Source organism: Kogia breviceps, chromosome 15 (assembly GCF_026419965.1).
Source record: "Kogia breviceps isolate mKogBre1 chromosome 15, mKogBre1 haplotype 1, whole genome shotgun sequence".
NCBI classification, from domain to species: Eukaryota; Metazoa; Chordata; class Mammalia; order Artiodactyla; family Physeteridae; genus Kogia; species Kogia breviceps.
In genome coordinates this window covers 78,369,107-78,390,459 of record NC_081324.1, presented here as the reverse complement: position 1 = coordinate 78,390,459, position 21,353 = coordinate 78,369,107, and the positions used below count along the sequence as shown (strand labels likewise).

Here is a 21,353-nt window from a genome sequence, read left to right as displayed (position 1 = left end):
CTCCCTGAAGATTGGAGAGTCCTTTATTGATGCAGCCAGGCCGATAAGTTAATCATTGATTGTCTCCCTCCTACTTCCCATAATCCCTGTGCATATTTGGGAGAGCTGATGAAGAGTTTCAGTCATTCAGCAAGTATTTATTGAGCATCTGCTGTGTGTCAGACACCATTCTAGGAGCTAAGGATACAGCAGTGAGCAACACTTAAAAAAAGAAAAACAACCTTGCCTTCATGGAGCTCACACTCAGTGGAGAAGAGAGATGCTTGACAAAGTTAAGATATTAATTATATTAGAAAATGAGAAGTGCTATAGAGAAATATTAACCAGGGGAGAGGGTGAGGGGACGATGGGGGGGGGTACAATTTTAAATAGAATGGTGGGAGAAAGCCCTACTCAAAGCGACGTTTCAGTCAAAACCTGCAAGGAGATGAGGGCACAGATTGCAGATCCCCAGGGAAGGAATGTTCCAGTCAGGAGGAATTGAGTGCTAAGGCCTAAGGTGAACTCCAGCCAGGTGTGAGGAAGGAATGGCCGGGAAACCAGCATTGCTGGCGCTGGACTCGGTGGGGAGGGTGATATAGGAACTGAGGGCAGACAGGTAACAGAGCGAGAGTTTAAAGGACCTTTTAGGTCATCATTAGGACTTGGGCTTTTATATACTTTGACCGAGGTGGAAAACCATTGGAGAATTTGGGGCAGAGGATTTTTGTGCTGTGACTTAACATGTCACCTAGAGCTCTCTGGCTGCCATGTCGAATGTAGACTGTGAGAGGCAAGGATCAAAGCAGGAAGCTGCTCTGACACAGGCAAGAGGATGGTGGTTTAGAAGAGTTGGACGTGTTCACGTTTCTGATATATTTTGGCGATAGGACTAAGAGCATAGGTGGATGGATTGAATATGGCTGTGAGAGAAAGCAAGGAGCCAAGAATGGCTCCGAGGGTGTGCTTACTGGATGGTGGAGTTGCCTTTATCTGAGATGGGCACGACTCCAGGAGGGGAAGAAAGTTAAGGTCTCATCAGATACTGAAGTGGGATGTGGTTGTAGCAGTTGGATATACAGGTGTGGAGTTTAGGGGAAGAACCTGTTCTGGAGAATAAATTGGGGGTTGCCAGTATGGATGGTGTCTGAAACCTTGAGACTGGATGAGATGGCAGTGAGTGTAGAACGAGAAAAGCAGCAGCCCAACGCCTGAGTTACCCCTGGCACGGGCTGAGCAGCCAGCAAAGCTTCCAAATGCTTTCTCCTGTCTCCTGAGACTCACCCAGCTCCCCTGACTTTCCAGGTTTCTCTTTCATTTCCTGTTAGTAAATCTGAAGCCAAATGGATAACTGTTTCTTGATCTTCAGCACAACTAATTTAGTGTTAAATTACAAATGCCAAACCCTAAATTGTGCTGTCTGCTTCCATGATAATAAGTACTATATGCTTGTGAGCCAATTATACTTTTCTTGTTAAGTAGACTCTTAACATGGTATGATTAGTGGGAAGTAAAAAAACGGATAATTGAGAATTTTAATATCTTAATTCTTATTGACTCATTGCTTGTTTGTTTGTTTATTTGTTTTTTCCAGAAAAGCTTTGACCTGGAAATACTACGCCAAAAAAATTCTTTATTACCTACGACAACAGAAAATTTTAAATAATCTTAAGGCTTTTCTTCAGCAGCCTGATGACTATGAATCATATCTTGAAGGTGAGACTTCAACATTGATATTTTGATAGGCAGGCAGCTGAGTTGTCCTTAAGAGCATCAGTGAAAGTGGCCCTGATGGAAAAGCAGTGGAAAAGCCCACTGTGCTACATGGGCTTCTGGAGGTTGGGTTGTATGGTCTGCTCAGTTAGGTAGGCATAATGATTAAATTCAGAGCTAAGATCTGGTCAAAATCTTTAGCTGTCAGCTGAGGAGACAGTGTTTATAAAGATGCACCATCGGGCTTCCCTGGTGGCACGGTGGTTAAGAATCCACCCGCCAGTGCAGGAGACACGGGTTCGCGCCCTGGTCCGGGAAGATCCCACATGCTGTGGAGCAACTAAGCCCGTGGACCACACCTACTGAGCCTGCGCTCTAGAGCCCATGAGTGACAACTACAGAAGCCCGTGCGCCTAGAGCCCGTGCTCCGCAACAAGAGAAGCCCGTGCACCGCAACAAAGAGTAGTCCCCACCCGCCGCAACTAGAGAAAGCCCGTGCGCAGCAACAAAGACCCAACGCAGCCAAAAATAAATAAATAAATAAATAAATTTAAAGGTACATCATCGGTTCAAAGCATGAGGCTGACATTTTAACTAATGAGGTTAATTCCCTGTCTCTCTAAGCTTTGAAGCCTCATTTTGAATCAGAATTGTGTCCAGTTTTGTCTCCATGTGACCTCGAGCAAATCCCTTAACCTCTCTGGTTGGAGTCTAATGAGGACAAAATGTTCTTGCACGTCAGTGAGTCTCATTGTCCATAATGAGAAGTGAGTGGAAAGAAGTCCAGCGGACGGGCAAGATGAAGGGAAGAACTTTCTGTTCCTACTGAGTTGAGCAAGAACAAGAACAAAATGTGACTTCATTTTAAAAACTATTTTAAAGTCCTAGCATATTACACAAACACTCCCACAACTTATGGTTATGAAATACAGATATTACTCTTCCTTCACTTTCATTCCCTACTCCCAGCAACTTATCCGATTCTTTGATTCTTCTTCCTTTCCAGCGTTTCTCATAGTCATGTCTCCGTTCTGTTCTTGGTCTCACGCAGGCCGTTGCCACCTCTCCCAGCAGCAGCTTTCTAAGTAATACTTGCTTTCATAGGCATCACCCCCTCCTGCTCTCAAGTCAGCCAGCGTACAGTGCCGGCCTAGTCTGAAAACCCACCAGCCTTTTCAGCACTCCATGTAAGCCTGCAACGTGGCCGGCTGATTTCCCTTTTTAAATTAAATCTCTGCCTGCTTTCAGTGCCCTCCGTCATTCAGTCAGGCCTTTCCCCATCACTGTCTAAAATGTCCCATTTGCTCCAGCCAGGCCACTCTCCTCACTGGCGCCATACACATACACCTGGCCTCACTTCCTCGTTCGTGGTATCCCTTTTCCTTAGGATTCCCTCCTAAATCCTACTCACCCTCCAAGTTCATTTCAGGTTTCACTTGCATTAAGTTTCCCGGATAACTGCAACACTTGCAGATTTTACTGCCTCAGACCTACAGTAGCAGTGGCTGGTAAACCCTATCCATCCTTTCTGTTTCCTGTGTGTACAGGTTGCTTCTTTAATAGTCACTGTGTTTCTTGTGTTCCTTGTCCTTATGTTATGATCAGGATATACTCCACAGTGCGTAGTGCAGATTCTTATGATTGATCTTGTTGATTATACCATCCAGAAGGACATGAAGTATCTGCTTCAGTTCATTAAAATAAAATACCCTGGGCTTCCCTGGTGGTGCAGTGGTTGAGAATCTGCCTGCCAATGCAGGGGACACGGGTTCGAGCCCTGGTCTGGGAAGATCCCACATGCCGTGGAGCAACTAGGCCTGTAAGCCACAACTACTGAGCCTGCGCGTCTGGAGCCTGTGCTCCGCAACAAGAGAGGCCGCAACAGTGAGAGGCCCGCGCGCGATGAAGAGTGGCCCCCACTCGCCGCGACTAGAGAAAGCCCTCGCACAGAAACGAAGACCCAACACGGCCAAAAATAAATAAATAAAATTTTTTTTAAAAAATAAAAATAAAATATCCTCACCACCCTGGAATCTTCACATACGCATCCTGGAGTTAAGAGGCATCTTCTGTTTATTCCACAGTCAAGAATAACTTGACAAGCTGTATTTATGAAAACAATTACTTCTCTTTCATCTTTCAAATATTAAGTGATATTATAATTTTCAGCAGCCCATTCACATCAGTGCTGTGGACATTGGGTAGCTGTTGAAGGTTTTTAACTAGTTGAGTGAATAGGCTCCAAGGTTTTGATTTTGGTGACCAACTAGGATCATCTGATGCCATTGACGAAGTCTAAGAAGCAGCAGTCGGATAGAACAGGCTGCGGAGCTGTACAGCATAAATCCCTCAGCCGACAGGTGCGGGAACTGAGTCCCGAGGAGGCCCAGGAGCCAGTCCCTGGCTGGTGGCAGAACTGGGGCTGGTGTCGAGGTCTCTTGATACCCACTGGGGTGTAAGTAGGGGATCCAGGTCCTGAGCTGGTTTGAGACCTCTTGAATTTCAAGTGACTACAGCTTCCCAAGTGAAAACGTCCTATAGCAGATGAGCAGGTTAGCCCACTGGGTCTCAGGTTAAAAAGTAACCTAAGGTGGTGAAGAGTAGTGATTTTCGAAAGACAGTATCTCTGGTGTGCTCTGTACAACTTTTTAGCTGTGGGTTTCCTGAGTGTAACTATTTCAAAGTCCAGTTATCTCCAAAGTCCATTTACTGACTCACCTTTCAGAGGAATTATTTGTTGAAATGGTATATCTGACATTGAGGGCTTTCAGCTATTTTTTTTTTTAAGTCTCAATAAACTGTCTTATACTCATAAGTTTTCAGAGTTGTTGGATTTTGAACTATAAGAAAATTAGGTCGAGAGAAGTAGCTTGAAAAGATATCCTTTATGGTATTTATTGCTCTTCCTAGTAGACTGTGGAGATATGGCATGTATCACACAGTTCTTTTGAGTCCATGACCTCTGAGAGAGTTTTGGTATATTAAAAATAATAATAATAATAATGAAATGTAACCTTCTTTGTTGTAAGAATGTTACTCCTTCTCAGTGTATTAGCAGCAGCCAGACCTGGCATCCAAGATAGGAAGCACATCTGGAGGAGCGGCGTGAAGAGCTATGGTCCCAGGAGTCTGGGGTGAATGACCACTAATAAGAAAAGGTAGAAGTAGGAATTTATTCAGTAATTCTTGTTCATTTCAGGTGCAGTGTATATTGACCAGTACTGCAATCCTCTCTCCGACATCAGCCTCAGAGACATTCAGGCCCAGATTGACAGCATCGTGGAGCTTGTTTGCAAAACCCTCCGGGGCATAAATAGTCGCCACCCCAGCTTGGCCTTCAAGGCAGGTGTGGAATTGCTTTGGATCCAGCTGTATTTGCAAAAGAAAACGTAGAGTAATTGATTAGTTTGGGGAATTCTGCGGTGCATTCCCATCATGTCCCCCAAAATCGACTGATGATACAAGCACATGTTCACCTGGACGATGTGAAAGACCTCAAATACGTATTCTCTTTTCCACCCTGGGTTGGTGACACCTGATGTATATTCTTAGGACATTGCCAGTGTCTGCATGTTAAAGGTTATTTGGGACACTGGTCACAACGTTATTTGTGCTTGTGTCCTCAGAGTAGGTCTCTGTATTTCAGGTGAATCCTCCATGATAATGGAAATAGAACTCCAGAGCCAGGTGCTGGATGCCATGAACTATGTCCTTTATGACCAACTGAAGTTCAAGGGGAACCGAATGGATTACTATAATGCCCTAAACTTATATATGCACCAGGTAAGTGTGTGTATAATAGAAAATATAATAATTATATATATATATATTAAGCTTATCTCTGATAAACTGTACAGTTATTGAGGGCAAATAATAGATTTTGTTCATCCCTCAATGCCCAGTGAGACTCATTTGTGCCTCGACTATGAGGATATTGCTGTGGCTTTTACCTACTTGGTCACAGAACATCCTCTGTCTGAAAACCCTTGAGGTAAATTCCTGACCAGAAACAGGACTTCTCTGGCTCAGTGTGGTCAGTTTGCCTCTCGTGAACACTAAACTATGAAACTAGCCGGGTCTTCCTTTCTGCACTGGCTTCCCGGAAGACTGGAGGAAATGCATGACCAGCTGCGTCATTGGTGCTTGTTTTTTATTTGCTTCCTGCTTGTCTCCGTCTTCGTATCTGTTCTGTTGCTCTCTATGAGACTTGTGTTTTCTGTTGTCATATCTTACACACGTTATTTGAAATGGCCTTACGTTCTTCCTAGGAGAAGGAGGGCCTAAATCACAGGTCTGCACACTTTTCTGTGAGGGGCCAGACGGTTATTCTCCTTGGCTCTGCAGGCCATGTGCCCTCTGTCCTAACCACTCAGTTCTGCTGTGGTCGAGCGAAAGAAGGCACAAACCATACAGAAACGAAGGCATGTGGCTGTGTTCCAGTAAAATGTTGTATGTGGACACGGACGTGTGAATTTCATATAGTTTTCATGTTTCATGAAATAGTATTCTTTTGACTTTTTTAAACGTTAAGAAATACTAAAACTCTTCTTATGCAAGCCATCCCAAAACAGGTGGTGGGCCCGACTTGGCTCATGGACTGTAGTCCGAGAGCCCTGATCTAAGTAAATGAAATATTCATCCACTTAAGCCTGGAAACCTGTCCTCTCCCCTGATGCACAGTAGGTGCCCACTGAGAAGGTGTGGCGAAGGGGTGAGAAGGTGTGGTTCATCTCTGTGAAGCTAAAGCCTTCTTTCCTCCGCCAGGTTTTAATCCGCAGAACTGGAATCCCAATCAGCATGTCTCTGCTCTACCTGACGATTGCCCGGCAGTTGGGGGTCCCACTGGAGCCTGTCAACTTCCCCAGCCACTTCTTACTAAGGTGGTGCCAAGGTGCAGAAGGGTGAGCCATCCGTGACGCGTCGTGCTTGCCCTGAGGAGTCATTGCCACTGTGCTGAGAGGGGATGTAGCAGCAGAGGTTAAAAGGGGGCCTAGGGTGGTGATGGAACTGGTTTGCTCGTGACTGTATCCACGTCCGTAATCTGCTCGTGGGAGAAGTGCACTCTGGATCTTTGTCATATTTCTCAGAACTGCATGTGAATCTCCAGTTATCTTGGAGAAAACATTTAAAGAACAGGACTAAGAGTTCAGGATCTTATGTGAATCTCAGAGTCCCTTTGTTCCGAAGCAAATCAGTACAAAGAGTTCTTAAAGAAACTGTTTCTTCCTAGTCTTCCATAAAATCTGCCCCCAGAAGAGAGGGAAGGAGGGAGAGAGAAGCAGTGTAGAGGGAACTGGGCCCAAGTTCTTCATCCGTGTGCGAAAGCAAATATTCAAGTTCTCGGCAGTGGCCCTCCTTTTAGGCAAGGTTGGTGACCTGATGTGCAATTTGCAGACCAGGTTAATGAGTTCTGTTTTGTTCTCTTGTTTTAGACCTGGTGTCCTATTGGACATAAAGCTCCCTTTCAGCTATAGTCTAGAGAGACGGTCTCTTTAAAAGTGCCATCTAGAGGGAAAAGAAACATAGTTATTTAATTACATCCTGTTATTTCAAACTACTTCTTAATGACTGGCTGTGGTACTGTTTGGTGAAGTGATGAGTGGAATGATAGAAAGTAGCTGAGCTTTGAAGTTTGAATTCAGACCTCAGCTTCCTCTGAGCCTCAGTTTCTTCCTGTGTAAAATGGGGCTAATGTTTTTCATAAAGTGGTTTGGAGGGTTAAATGAGAGAACCCCAGTGCTTTTCATGCCTGGTGGAATTTCTCATGCTGGTCTCTGTATTTCCACCTCCGGGTTTAGGAAATAAAACTTGTCTGTAAGTTGGCGCCTCCTCGGTATTCTTCCTTATCCCTTTCCCTCCTCTTCTCTCCAGAGGTAGCCGCCAGTTAGTTTAAAGTATTTGTTATTTCCATGCAGATTTTAATATTTCATTACATGTGTATGTTTCCTTGAATAGCGAATACAGGCTTCCCTTGTTTCCCAAATATAATCTGTTCCTTAAAATGTATTGGATGGTTTCTCTTTTGGATAGCAGGCACCCATTTTCCATTATTTTAAATGAGAAAAGTGCTTTTTCAGCTCGTTCCCTCTCCCTGAATAACCCAACCAATTTCCCCAAATATCTCTAAAATATCCGTAAATGCTTATATAATGGTCCACCAAGGATTTCTGCGTGATATAAAGCATTTAAAACACCAATTACCATGTTATTTGCCACAGTGACCTATTGCTGGGCACGATTGTGTGTGGTAACAGGATTGTTTTTCTTTCTTTAGGCTACAGTGAGCATACACCACAATACAGGTGAACAGTGAAGTGGTTTGTTAGCACCCCAAGCACCTGGCAGACACAAACACTGAGACCCATAAAGGGCTGGCCCGCTGGGGAGAGGCCGGGAGGGTGGTGGGAGAGCACACAGTTGCTGGGCCGCAGGCCCCCTGCGTCCTGGCGGGGCTGCTCCTCGGGCCTGTGGACTCTGTGTCCGCACCAAGACCATAGTGTCGCGTCGACCGTGGCTTCGTCGTTAGTCCTAATGACGGGTAGGGTGAGGCCCCCACGGAGTCCTTTAGAATTGCCCTGGTTCCTCTTAGCCTGATGTCCATGTGCAGCTTTGGAATCCGTTTGTCAGGCACCTCGAAGCTCTGGTATGGCAGCTGGGCCCAGAGCTCCTCTGGATTCATGGATTCACCGGAGGAGTGTGGCCTGCTTGTGTTTCCCTGTTCAGTCTGTCTGTCTGTAAACACATCTCCTTCCACGTTTAAGTCATCTTTTACGTCCTTAAAAAGATTTTACTGTTTTCTACATCCAGTTCTTCAATATCTTGCTAGATTTATTTCTGGGTACCTTAACTTTCTGTTGCTGTTGTAAATGGTAATTGTTTAAGTCGCGCTGTCTGTGTCTGTTGGTGGTGTACAGGGCCATGGTCGATGACTTAGATCTGCGTCTGATTATCAGCACCTCTGTGGATCAGTTATTAGTGCCAATAATTTGCTAGGTCTTTCAACTTTTCTATGTAGACAGTCCTATTGTCTGAATTGCGACAGTTTTATTTCTTTTTTTTCCAGCTGTTGTATGTTTGTGTCTCTTTTACTAATTCTGCTGGCTAGGTCCTCTTGTACACAACGAATAGAAACAGTGATAACAGGCACTCTGCCTTGGGTATGACTAAAATTTCATCCCAAACATGATGTTTGGGAGCAGTACCTTTCAGAGATGATCAAAGCTGCCTTCTAAAGTTGTAATTTGGGAACTCCCTGGCGGTCCCGTGGTTAGGACTCCACGCTTCCACTGCAGGGGGCACAGGTTCCATCCCTGGTCGGGGAACTAAGAGCCTGCATGCTGCGTGGTGCGGTTAAAAAAAGGGGGGGGGGGAAGTTGTAATTTGCTAAGAGTTTTATTAATAACTAGAATTTTTTTCCCCAAAATTTCTTTTCTGTGTCTACAGATAGGATGTCGTTTTTCTCTTTTAGTCTGCACGTGGTGAAATTTTTTAGCGTTCAGTCCTCCTTTCATTCTTAAGGAACATCTAACTTAACTCCTATGGATTCTTATAATACGTTGCTGTGTTTGATTCGCTCATATTTTATTTAGAATTTTTTTTTTTTTTTCGCGGTACACGGGCATCTCACTGATGTGGCCTCTCCCGTTGCGGAGCACAGGCTCCAGACGCGCAGGCGCAGCGGCCATGGCTCACGGGCCCAGCCGCCCCGCGGCATGTGGGATCTTCCCGGACCGGGGCACGAACCCGTGTCCCCTGCATCGGCAGGCAGACTCTCAACCACTGCGCCACCAGGGAAGCCCTATTTAGAATTTTTGCCTATAAACTTGTATGCATTTGTGTGGTTCTCCTAGACCCAAAAAAAGGGTTGAAGAGCATTCCTTATTTCTGGAACAATTATATATGTCTTGCTAAAGGCAGGCTATTAATATGACTCAAAGAAGAAATCTGACTGGGCTTTTTAGCTGCCAAAGAGAAAGTCTCTATCAAAGTGAAACAGTTGCTCAAAGAAAAAAAAAAAACACAGCTATCCCTGAAACAAAATGCCACCTCAATCCCTCAGGAGTCCTCGTAGGGTGAATGCAGTATCGTTAGAGGTCCTGCCAGGAGAACCTGGGCCACCCCACATGCGCGGGAGCTTGGGTCGTGGAGGGCGGTTCCAGGGGAGGAGCGAGAGGTGGAGGCCAGGGACACAGCTCTCCGGAGTCTGGAGCAGGGTCCCAGCCTGAGCCTCCCGAGCGCATCTGCAGAGCTGAGGCCAGAATCCTTGTGGCCCCAGGCCCCATTACTGTCATCACAGCCTCAAGGGGCCCGGGATCCACAGAGGTTAACTGCTGCTACTCTGTGAAAATAATAGACTGGCTCAGGCATTCCAGAAATATTTCTCTCAACCAGACTTCTGATAGATAGGCCTGGCAGTGAGTTTTAGAGTTAATCTGTTTAAAAAACTATTTTAAATGGCATAAAGCAGTGCTATTTCTCAAGTAGCAGTGTACTGCAATCTTAATACAGCAGAGTGTGTATAGAGAGGTCAGATTTCAGACTTTGGGCAAGGCCTTGATATTTTCGGTAGAAATGCCACTGTGTTAACGTTCAGTCTCTGCTTTGAGCTACTTGTTACGGGGTTTTAAATACTGACTTGTTCAGCTCTAATCTGAGATACGACTCACTACGTGTGCTCTTTGGATAGGGCAACCCTGGACATCTTTGACTACATCTACATAGATGCTTTTGGGAAAGGCAAGCAGCTGACAGTGAAAGAATGTGAATACCTGATCGGCCAGCATGTGACTGCAGCGCTGTATGGGGTGGTGAATGTAAAGAAGGTGTTACAGCGAATGGTGGGAAACCTTTTAAGCCTGGGAAAGCGGTAAGGTTTTCTTGGTTTTCCAGTACTTCTGCGGCGTGTGCATCTTTGGAGGTGCAAATCACCTTATAGATAATTTTATTTAATGAGCCTACCTGTGGTACAGAGAAGCAGCGGATGCTTTGTGGCACAGTTGGGACAGTTGCAGCTATCTACCCACCATGGGAAAGAAACTGGTTCCCATGATGTAATGCTATGCACAATTAGGATGTGTGCTAAGTGACTTTTCTTTGAGATCTTTGCAGTGGACTTGGGCGAGTTCTCTTTCATAAGTGCTGAAAGCATTCTCCAGTAGCAAGAATATTTTAGACTGGCAACAGTTATTTTTCATCTCCTAGTGCTTTGCTGTCTTTGCCTTTCTATCACTTAGGTAAGAAAACAAACAAAAGTATGAAACAATCTTGCTTCTGAGTCCAAGGAAAATTGTCTTACAGGGAAAAGAGAAATTTATAGATTGGAGTATCAGTTTTCTGCATAATGGCAGAATTTTTTTTAAAATAAACTTTATTTTTTTAAGAACAGTTTTAGGTTCACAGCAAAACTGAGCAGAAAGTACAAAGAGTACCCGTTTACCCCCTGCCTCTGGACACACACAGCCTCCCTCATTTCAACACCCCCCCCCCCCCGCCGGGATCAGGGTGTTCGTTACAGTTGCCGAACCTACGTTGGCACGTCATTATCACTCAAAGTCCATAGTTTACATTGGGGTTGCTGTTGACGGTGTACATTCTGTGGATTTTGACAAGTGTGTGATGACGAGTACCCCCCACTGTAGTGTCATCCGGAAGAGTTTCGCAGGCCTCAACGTCCTCAGTGCTCCACCTGCTCCGAGAACACTTTTAGTTTACGTACAGTGTTAGCGAGGTGAGTCCGTAAGCAAAACGGTCACTATTACAACTTAGCGGATGTGAAATTTCTGTTCCTTGTGTATCTTTTTTCAGGAAGAGTGTTGTAACTTTGCTGAAGAGAGGAAGTGTCAGAATCAGAGAACGTGTGGGATTTGTGTCCGTTACTTCTAAAATCTGGGCCTGGAAAAAGAGGGTCTTAGCTCGGAAGCAAACAGGATAAAACACAGATTTCTTTCCCCACAGGGAAGGCATCGACCAGTCGTACCAGCTCCTGAGGGACTCCCTGGATCTGTACCTGGCGATGTACCCGGACCAGGTGCAGCTCCTCCTCCTCCAAGCCAGGCTCTACTTCCACCTGGGCATCTGGCCAGAGAAGGTAATTATTTTACTTTGATGCTTTGCCACCTGCCTTAGAGAGGGAACTCTTAGCTGAAAGGCAGCGCTTACAAGTTTATCCTTGTATTAACCTGGAGGATAAACACAGATTTATTCACAGTCTCCTGGTTTTGACCCATCGATTTAATTTTTTGTCTCCTTTTATTCTACTAAAAACTAGTTATCCTGCCAGGAATTGCCCATTCTCTCTGTGGTCAGTGCCTTAAACTCCCAGAACCACAAGGCCTTGGCCCTGCCACTCACCCACCGGTGCCCCAAAGATGTATTTTCCCCAAGTCACCCTTCTTGGGGGAAGCAGAAGTTTCCATATTCATCCTCCAGCTGTGCTGTTAGCAAGTAAATAGACCACGTGTAAATAGCCCTGCAGGGCGCAGGAAAGCGAGATCTTAGATGTGTTCAGACCCAGCTGCTGGCTGCTTTTAGGACTGCTTATGCCTTTGGAAACTGTCGGGTTTTACTGTTCACTGGGCTCTCTCAGGTTTGTGACGCCCCCTTTGGCCAGCAGGAAGCTCTGTCAGAGGCCACCGTGTCGGGGCCAGCCCCGCTCCTCAAGAGCTGCGGGCGCAGCACGTGTATGCTTCCAGCCATGCAGCGCAGTGCAGGAGCAGCTGCTCGCCCCCATCGTGCCCTTGCTTGTCCACGGGAATATGTTAATAGTCCACTTCGTTTAGACAGCCGGGTGAGAGACTTGAATTCTAAGCTCTCACAGGAACATCACCCTAAACTCACCAGCCCTGTCACTAGAGAGTGGTGAAATCTGCCTTGAGAAAGTAAATAATCTCAGTGACTCACCGTTGCTTACATGTACGTTGCCTCATTTATTCACAGTGTCAAAGATCTACCGTAGCTCTAGGAAAGGGTGCGTCAGTAGGAAAATCCCTGAGCCCCTGTCTTCAGATGTCATCTACAGCCCAGGCAGCGGCTGTCCTCCCAGGACACCCATGTGATCCGATAGAAGAGTTACTGGAACACTAGGCTCTCTACCAAGGTCACCACCTGCTTCCCACGACCTTGTCCAGAATTGAATAGTTTACTTTTATTTTTTACTTGATTTATTTTTGATACCAGGATATACATAACTAATTCCTTTCGCTTTTTACTGTATGTTCAGGAATTTCTTGATAATTTGTAAGATGCAGAGATCCTTTCAAAGTATGGTTCCTCATAAGTAGATTCTGTACTTAAATTACACATCAGCCTTAGAAGGAGTAGGATTGACGTCGCCTTTGGGAGGAACGTCTGTAGAAGCCCTGGCATCCTTCCCTTTGATGACAGGCTCAGTTTAGGGCTCCTGTGCTGCCTCTGGGGGAATTTCCTTGGTATCCTCCTCAGATGGTCAGGATTGCCTTCCTTCCAAGCAGACGTCAGTGGAACAAGTTCCAAAATTGTCACACGCAGAACATTTTTCCCCATGATGACCATTCATGGGCTGCTGGGGTCAGGCACCTAGACGCTCCCTGCATCTAAGCTCAGGAAGGGAAAGTGGCTCCTTCCCCATGTGTGGCAACTGTCTCGCCTCCATGAACTGTGCTGCAGCTGCAGGAAGGACCCCATGACAGCGGATGAGAGCTGGGGCCCGAAATGAGGAAGGCTCCAGGGGATGCAGAAGCAGTTAGAAAAGGGTCCTTTCCAGAGGAAGGGTTTGAGGTGGCCCTAGAAGGCCAGGGAACGATTTCAGGGCACAGGGAAGTAGGTTCCTCCAGTGGTGGGGACGGCTGGGAGAGCTCAGTGCTGCACACCTCCAGTACCTTCTGCCAGCCCTTTGGGGTGGCTACTTTTGTTCTGTTTTGTTTTTTGCCCTTTTACAAATGATGAAACCGAGGCACCGAGAAAAGTTAAGTAGTTTGCCAAGGTCTCCCGCACAGAAGTTGATGGCATCAGGCGTTCAGATTCACAGCCCACCCACACACTTCACCCCTGTGGACCAGGGCCAAGGCGAGATTTTTTCTGAAGAAGCCAACAGAGGGTATTTTCTACTCCTGCTGCTAAACCTACATCGTTGTTCCGATCCGTAGTTATCCCTTCCCTCCATTTTCCACATTCAGTGGAGAAGATGTCCCTCGGTCTCCCAAGGCAAAACTTTGTGTGCTCTGGGTCCACGCTGCTGCCTGTCCTTGGACCACTCAGTTTCCCTTTATTTCTTCTCCTGTATCTGCAGCTCCCTGTTTCTACTTCTGCTGTCAGCATTAAACATACTCAGGTCTCCCTCATCTTCGGAAAAGAGAAGGAGAAACCTCCAACGACAGCCCCCGGCTTTGCCCGTGCTCCATCTTACCTCTCTGCTCCCAGCCTGGCCAGGGTCCTTGTGATGGCCTCCCCCTCGCCTCCCCCACACGGCGCAGAGCGTGGGGCTCCATTCCCACCCCTCCCCCGTGTGAACTGGAAGCCCATGACCCCCTCTTGCTAAACCTTTCTCTTCGTTGCCAAATCCAGTGGACACTTGTCTTTCCTTATCTTTCTTGATCACTTGGAGGTCATCCCCCCACTCAAAACACTCTGTTCCTTTGATTCTGGTCCCCTGTTCCCAGGCTCTCCCTAGTTGCTGTCCTCTGTCTCTCGCTTTAAGGCTCTACACTGTGGGGTAGTTTCTAGACTTCTTTCTATTGTGCACGGTTCCCCTCAGTGATCTCACCTGCTCTCCTTACCTCAGTTACCACCTGCAGGTCAGCGGCTCCCGAATCTCTGATCTCCAGCTTAGCTCTTGCCTCTGAAACCCCTCCCTGCCCCTCTGCACCGTGACGGCCCTGAGCTCGCCCTTCCACAAAGCTTGTGCGGAGTGTCTCGCAGCTGCTTAACCATGCTTCCCCACGAGACCGTGCTCTTTAAGGACAGGGACCATGTCTTGTTCTTTACTGTAGCTATTCCCCTTGCTCTCAACACAATTCCTTCCACCCAGTAGGTACAACATTTTATTTGAATGAATGATTAAGAAATGACAGAAATTCGTTAGCTGTGAACGAGGAAGGAGGCTCGAAGAGAGTATCCCAATTTTGCAATAAGGGTGGCCACTTTAAAAGTTGAAGTGTGTGGGGAACTGACCTGTTTCGGGGTAGGAAACAGTGTTCTATGTGGGATATGTTGAGTTTGATTGGCATGACCTGGAGCCGTGGAGTACCGCGTTTGGTGGGCACTCTTGGGCATCAGCATCTGGTAGCTGAAGTCCCAAAAGTAGAAGAGCCCACAGGAGTGGGCGTCCAGAGGATGGAGCCAAGAGCTTCAGAGAGACGTGGGGGGGAGCCTGCAGTTAAGAGGACACAGCAGGTTCTGCAAACTCTGGCCCCTGGGCCCAGAGCCTCCTGGCTTTGTGAATACGTTTTGTCAGCACACAGCCCTGTCCATTTGTCTGTGGACTGTCTGGCTGCTTTTCAGCCACAGCGGCAGAGGGGAGTAGTTGAGTCAGAGACCGTACGGCCCACAAAGCCTAAAATATTTACTTTCGGGCCCTTTACAGAACAAGTTGCCAGTCATGGGCAGTAGACACCCCTGTTCCAATATCTCTACTCTGAAGGTTGTGGGCTCTTGGGATTCTAGGCCTAGACATTTAGCTGGAGACATCACGGTGCCCACTGTCAGCACGGCTTTTGGAAACACACCAGGCACATCTCAGGGTGTCTTCTCCGTTTCTGCCCTCTCCCTTCACCCTGTCATCCACACACCAAGGGAAGGACGGGAGTAATCATCCCTGAACCTTATCTCTTCCTCTGATACTCGGAGTTCAAGACTTCCTTTATGCTTTGAAGATCCCACGTTATGTTTCTTTCACTTATCTGGTGGGAAGGGGCTGCCAGGAACAGAGGGGAAGCTGTGTCTATAGAAAAGTTGTCAGCGGTAACTAGTTGGAACTGCAGAGGGGAACACAAGAAGCTTACTGTGAAATCAGATGCTTTTGGCTACAAGGGACAACTGTTGTTAGTGTCCCCTACATTACAAGGCCACTGCAGGGGGGTAGCAAGTGGATGGGATTGGCTCCTGGATGGTACTGGGTGAAGCTGGGTCTGCTACTTGGGGTTATACCACGCTGTCCATTTTTTATGTGTTTGAAAATTTTCCTAACAGTCAGTTAAAATACTCCTCTTCCTGCTTTGATGTGAAGGTGACTGAGACCTGGGGTTGCGAGTGAGCCCTGGGTCCACATCCTCACTGCACGTCTTCATAACCCCATGACCTCAGGCAAGTTGCTTAACTAGTGTGGAGGGCTTTAAGTAATAAGGGATGTGGTTTTCGGCAAAATATTTTCTGGTCAGATTGAGTCTAAGAGGGAAGATGCTGATTTGGGGCTTATGGTAGGTTTAAGTAGGGAGGTAAACGGTGCATGATAGTGGGGAAATACCCTAAAAGCCTAGAAAACTCGAGGGTATTTGAGGGGTAAATAAATTTTAAGTCTTGTGCGTTAAGGTTAATTTCAAGTGCTAGTTCAAAGCCCTGGATGGTCACTGTGAAGGCAGTTAATTTTAGGTATGGGGGCATGGTTATTAGGGGGACCATTGCTGGGGGGGATGTTGTGGGAGATGATAAATCCAGCAAAAACACCATTAGTAGGAAGTTTGATGGAGTTGATTAGGAGTGGGCTGTTTTCATTGATTGAGGTTAAGGGATAGAAGCGAGGTGGTCCTAGCAGCGCGAAGAAGGGAGTGCAAGCACTTCGGACAGCTGGGAAGGAGGTGGCGACTGGAGTTATCAGCAGGGCTCGGGCGTTGGTATAAGATGTGTTAGCAGCTTCAGCGGTCAGGCCTTTAGAAGCCAGCGAGGAAAGGCATTCCTGTCAGTGCTAAACTTCCAATAATAAGGGCTGTTGTGGTGAAAGTTATAGCTTTGAATAGGCCTCCTATTTTTCAAAAATCTGTTCGTTGTTCAGGCTGTGAATAATAGATCTGGAACATATGAATAGTATGGCCTTAAAAAAGCATGTGTGGGGCTTCCCTGGTGGCGCAGTGGTTGGGAGTCCGCCTGCCGATGCAGGGGACACGGGTTCGTGCCCCGGTCCGGGAAGATCCCACGTGCCGCGGAGCAGCTGGGCCCGTGAGCCATGGCTGCTGAGCCTGCGCGTCCGGAGCCTGTGCTCCGCAGCAGGAGAGGCCACAGCAGTGAGAGGCCCGCGTACCGCAAAAAAAAAAAAAAAAAAAAGCACGTGTGAACATGTGCAAGAATGCTAGATAGGGTCGGTTGATGCCAGTTGTTACCATTATTAGGCCTAATTGGCTGGAAGTGGAGAAGGCGACAATTTTTTTCATGTCGTTTTGGGTGAGGGCACATATTGCTGTGAATAGGGTGGTAAGGGCTCCTAAGCACAGTGCTACTGTTTGAATAAGTTTACTGTTTTCTGTTAAAGGGTAAAGTCGAATAAGCAGGAAGATACCTGCCACAGCTACTGTGCTTGAGTGGAGTAAGGCTGAGACAGGAGCAGGACCTTCTGTTGCTGAGAGAGGGGGGTCAAGGGTGAAGTCCAGAATGAGCAGATTTTCCGGCTGCAGCTAGTACGAGTCCTACAAGGGGAAGCTTTGAGTGATTTAGGTCGAGTATAAAAATTTGTTGCAGGTCTCGTGTTTAGGTTAAATAGGAATCATGCTATTGATGTAAATGCAATGTCCTGATGCGGTTATATAGGATGGCCTGGAGAGCAGCTACGTTTGCGTCTGATTCCTCTTGAAATTGGCAGTGACTGGACTGCTGACCTTCAAGTTGGGAGGATTAAATGAAGTAAAAACTGTGACAGGCTTGGCACAGTGACCAGCAGAGAATAAGTACTCAGTAAATATTGAGATCCTGCAAAGCTCATTCTGGAAGACAAGACTGGGTTTTTAAGTAATATGTTACATTGCGTAAAGCTGTACTTTTCCCACTTTTATAGGCTCACAGTGTATCAGGAAATAGGGCAGTTATTCATCATTATTTGATAAGTGAATAAACTAATTCAAGGGTAAAAACTGCAAGTTTGATCCGGGGCTAGAGTCCAGGCTGCTCTCTCTATCCAGCGTCCATAAGTGGGAGGAGACCCGTGTCACAGACCCGCGGCTGAGCTGTGAGCGAGCGGGGCTTGCTAATTGTTCACGTGTGTTAGCTTTCCTTGAACTCGTATTGTTCCGTAGAGGCACTGGGTGCAGTAGAAAGAGTCGCGCCTTGTGCTCAGGCAGTTCTGCCCTGCCAGCTGGTCACATAAATTGCGGGGAGACGGGGTTTCCCCTGTCCACCTGAACACTGAATTCCACTGTGAGTTAAAGTCATTGAAGCGACCCGTAGGATTTCAGAACCCTGCTCCGCACGTCTTCATTCTTCACATACAGCATCACAGGTGAACTGTGCTAACTTGCGTCCGTCAGTCCAGCGGCCTCCCTGTGACCCCTTCCCCTCTCCTGCAGCACTGAGGCCAGTCTATCACTCAGCCTTTGACCGCGACTGAAGCAGCTTCACATTTCTTTTTCCTCTCAATTCATGAGTGGCAGGTTGAAAATGTTTCCTGTCTGTGCATAAGAAATTGAGTCCCCCCCACTCACCAAGAACGTTGGAACCTGTTAGAGCTCACCTAGTCCGACAGGCCCTCGCGTCCCCATCCTGTGTGGACCCGGTCCCCGTGTTTCTGAAGAGTTCCTCCCGCTCACGCTGGTTGGATTTGGGTGCCGGGGCCAGTCCCCAGCACGCGAAGGGACTGGGCGAACAGAGCACCGACGGGGTGAGGGCCTGTGGGTAACGGAGACTCGGGCCGTCAGCCCGCCTCGCCTCGCTGCCCTTCCTCAGCTTATGTAGGTCTGAATCCCTTGCCAGGAAAAAGAAAAGGCCTAAATGAAAATATTATCTCCTAGTCTTTCTGTCTTGTCTTGAAGGTGCTTGACATCCTCCAGCACATCCAAACCCTAGACCCCGGGCAGCATGGGGCGGTGGGCTACCTGGTGCAGCACACGCTGGAGCACATAGAGCGGAAGAAGGAGGAGGTGGGCGTGGAGGTGAAGCTCCGCTCCCACGAGAAGCACAGAGACGTCTGCTATGCCATTGGGCTCATCATGAAGCACAAGAGGTGAGTGCCCCGGCGCCCGCCCCTCGCGCGGCCGCAGAGGACACAGCGCCGTGATCCCCGCCTCTCGGGGCAGTGGCGGTGCACCTGGAGGGGACCTGACCCCGTGCGGCAGCGACCGAGGCCCGTCGCAGCGAGGACCGCAGGCCGGACCATGTCTTTCACCTTTTTATTTTTTAAGAAGCCACTTGCTTTCCTAACGGGGAGCTCTTCTGCTGTGTGTAGTGACCCTTCTCCGTGGGGGATGGAAGCCCTGTCAGCCTCGTTCTTCCTCTCCTCTCTTCGTCGTCCTCACTCTCTCCGGGGGTCTCACTCTCCTTGGATCTGAGGGTGGTAGGGACTTGCTGGGTCCTGGGGTTTGGACATGGCCGATTGACGAAGCAAAATTAAACTGCCTCCAGAGCAGCTGTACCTATTTACATCCCACCAGCAGGCCAGGACCTGAGAGGTTTGATTCTTGCCAGCTTGTGTTAGTGCCAGACCTTTAAAAATGCACTTATGTGGCAAATGGCATTTCATTGTGGGTTTGTTTTGTTTTGTTTTTGCGGTACGCGGGCCTCTCACTGTTGTGGCACCTCCCGTTGCGGAGCACAGGCTCCGGACGCGCAGGCTCAGCGGCCACGGCTCACGGGCCCAGCCGCTCCGCGGCATGTGGGATCTTCCCAGACCGGGGCACGAACCCATGTCCCCTGCATCGGCAGGCGGACTCTCAACCACTGCGCCACCAGGGAAGCCCTCATTGTGGTTTTAATTTGCATTTCCCTGGTTACCACCCAGATTGAGGTCCTTTGCCTGCATTTACTAGCCATTCAGGTTCCTTTGATTAAGTGCCTCTTCAGGTATTTTGCTTTTCATCTGAGTTGTTAGTCTTACTCATTTGCAGTTTCTTTATTCTGTGTATTAGTCTCTGTGTGCAGATCAGTTGCAAATATCTTTTTTCAGTTTTTGGCTAGCGTTTTCCATTGTTTTATCACATTCTTTTCTTTTTGTAACTTTGTTGTGGACATTGCAAGCATATGTAATAGTAGAGAGAGGAGTGCGGCGAGCCAGGTGACGTTCCCGCGTGCAGCTTCAGCAGTTACCGTACAGTTTGTGTCACCCCCTCTCCCTCCCCCCGGAGCAAGTACCAGAGGTCATTTTCATCTGTAGCTATTTCAGTAGGTAACACTGAAAGGTAAGGGCTCACTTTTTTAAAAAGACACCTTTACCATTCTGTTGTCATATCTAAGAAAATAATCAGTTCATTAACCTCATCAGTTATCTGGTGAGAGTTTGTGTTTCCTCAGCTGTCCTACCATAGATGGATGGATGGATGGATAAATAGATAGATAGATAGATAATAAGAGGGGTTTATAAAGAGAGGCGGGAGTAAAATTTGATTTAGCATGGAGTAAAAAAGCAGGTGTATCTCTAAGAATGCAAGCTTCAGAGAAGCCAAGCCATTGTCTCTGTATTTCATAGCTGCCATGACAGGGCCCCAGGGAGCTGATCTGCCACTGCTCTTATGTTAATTAGGTATGGTTATAACTGTGTCATCTATGGCTGGGACCCCACCTGCATGATGGGACATGAGTGGATTCGAAACATGAACGTCCACAGCCTGCCTCACGGCCATCATCAGCCTTTCTATAATGTTCTGGTGGAGGACGGGTCCTGTAGATATGCCGCCCAAGGTAAGTAGCTGCTGCTCTCTGTACTTGAAGCACACGTTTGCGCCCTCAGATTCTGCAGGCACAGGCTGTCAGTCCGTTCAGAGTTGACAGGTGTCCCATGGCCGTTAACCTCATCAGAGCCGGTACTCAGCTAAACGTGGGTGGGTATGCATTGGTGTGGCCACACCACAAGTTACCCAGTCACCATCCCAGGCTCTCGCCCTCCGTCACCACCACAGCCAGGACCCTGTTCCAGGCTGTTGCCAACCTCTGTTTTGATTGGTCATTGCCTCTGCCAGTCAAAGTCCTGCTTCCCAGGCACTGCCATTGGCTCCCTGCAGGCAAGGAGGGTCAGCTTGTGCCCTGTTCACACTGCCTGCCTGAACTGGAGGGCGCCGACTGGCACTGTTGGGGGAGCCACTGGAGCACTGAGACTGGCACCCAGTGAGCGGTGCACCCCCCAGAGACGCCCCCAGGGGCCACTGTGGAAACTGCAGTTCACAGCACTGGCTCTGAGGGCACCTGGGAGAGGCAGCAACGGGTAGGTGCCTGGTCGGTGTTCGGGGTCACTGCCATCCCTGACAGGTGCTCGCCCAGGGCTCTCCTCCTCTCTGTCCCTCAATTTAGCGGGATGAATTTATCGCATGCCTGCCTGTCGAGGCATCCACAGTGTTCATTTTATTAATAAAAATGCTAACGCAGTGCTCCTCTGACCGCAGCCTCCTAATGTGCGTTAACTCCATTTGAGAACTGTAGTCACCATCGTCACCGTCGTCGTCGTGCGCATTTGACACACGGAGACTGAAGCACGTAGAGATGTTTAAATTTTAACTTACAGAGTATGTGGCCAGGCAGCTTGGCAGAGCCTTCCCCATAACCATCATGCTGCACCTTTT

The 21,353-nt window shown here is 47.8% G+C and overlaps 1 protein-coding gene across 10 annotated transcripts in view; it reads left to right on the top strand.

Annotated features, from left to right (window-relative positions):
* Positions 1-21,353, top strand: part of FBXO21 (F-box protein 21) — a 50,027-nt gene that overhangs the window by 8,454 nt on the left and 20,220 nt on the right. For 4 of the 10 annotated variants that reach the window (XM_067015251.1, XM_067015258.1, XM_067015252.1 and 1 more), the window contains 8 exons: positions 1,574-1,695; positions 4,892-5,038; positions 5,339-5,475; positions 6,457-6,593; positions 10,379-10,558; positions 11,647-11,779; positions 18,597-18,808; positions 20,321-20,478. In XM_067015251.1, coding sequence (XP_066871352.1) covers positions 1,574-1,695; positions 4,892-5,038; positions 5,339-5,475; positions 6,457-6,593; positions 10,379-10,558; positions 11,647-11,779; positions 18,597-18,808; positions 20,321-20,478 — 1,226 coding nt within the window. The remainder of the gene's footprint in view (positions 1-1,573; positions 1,696-4,891; positions 5,039-5,338; positions 5,476-6,456; positions 6,594-10,378; positions 10,559-11,646; positions 11,780-18,596; positions 18,809-20,320; positions 20,479-21,353) is intronic. The other 6 variants (XM_067015253.1, XM_059040348.2, XM_067015255.1 and 3 more) reach the window with 3 other exon arrangements.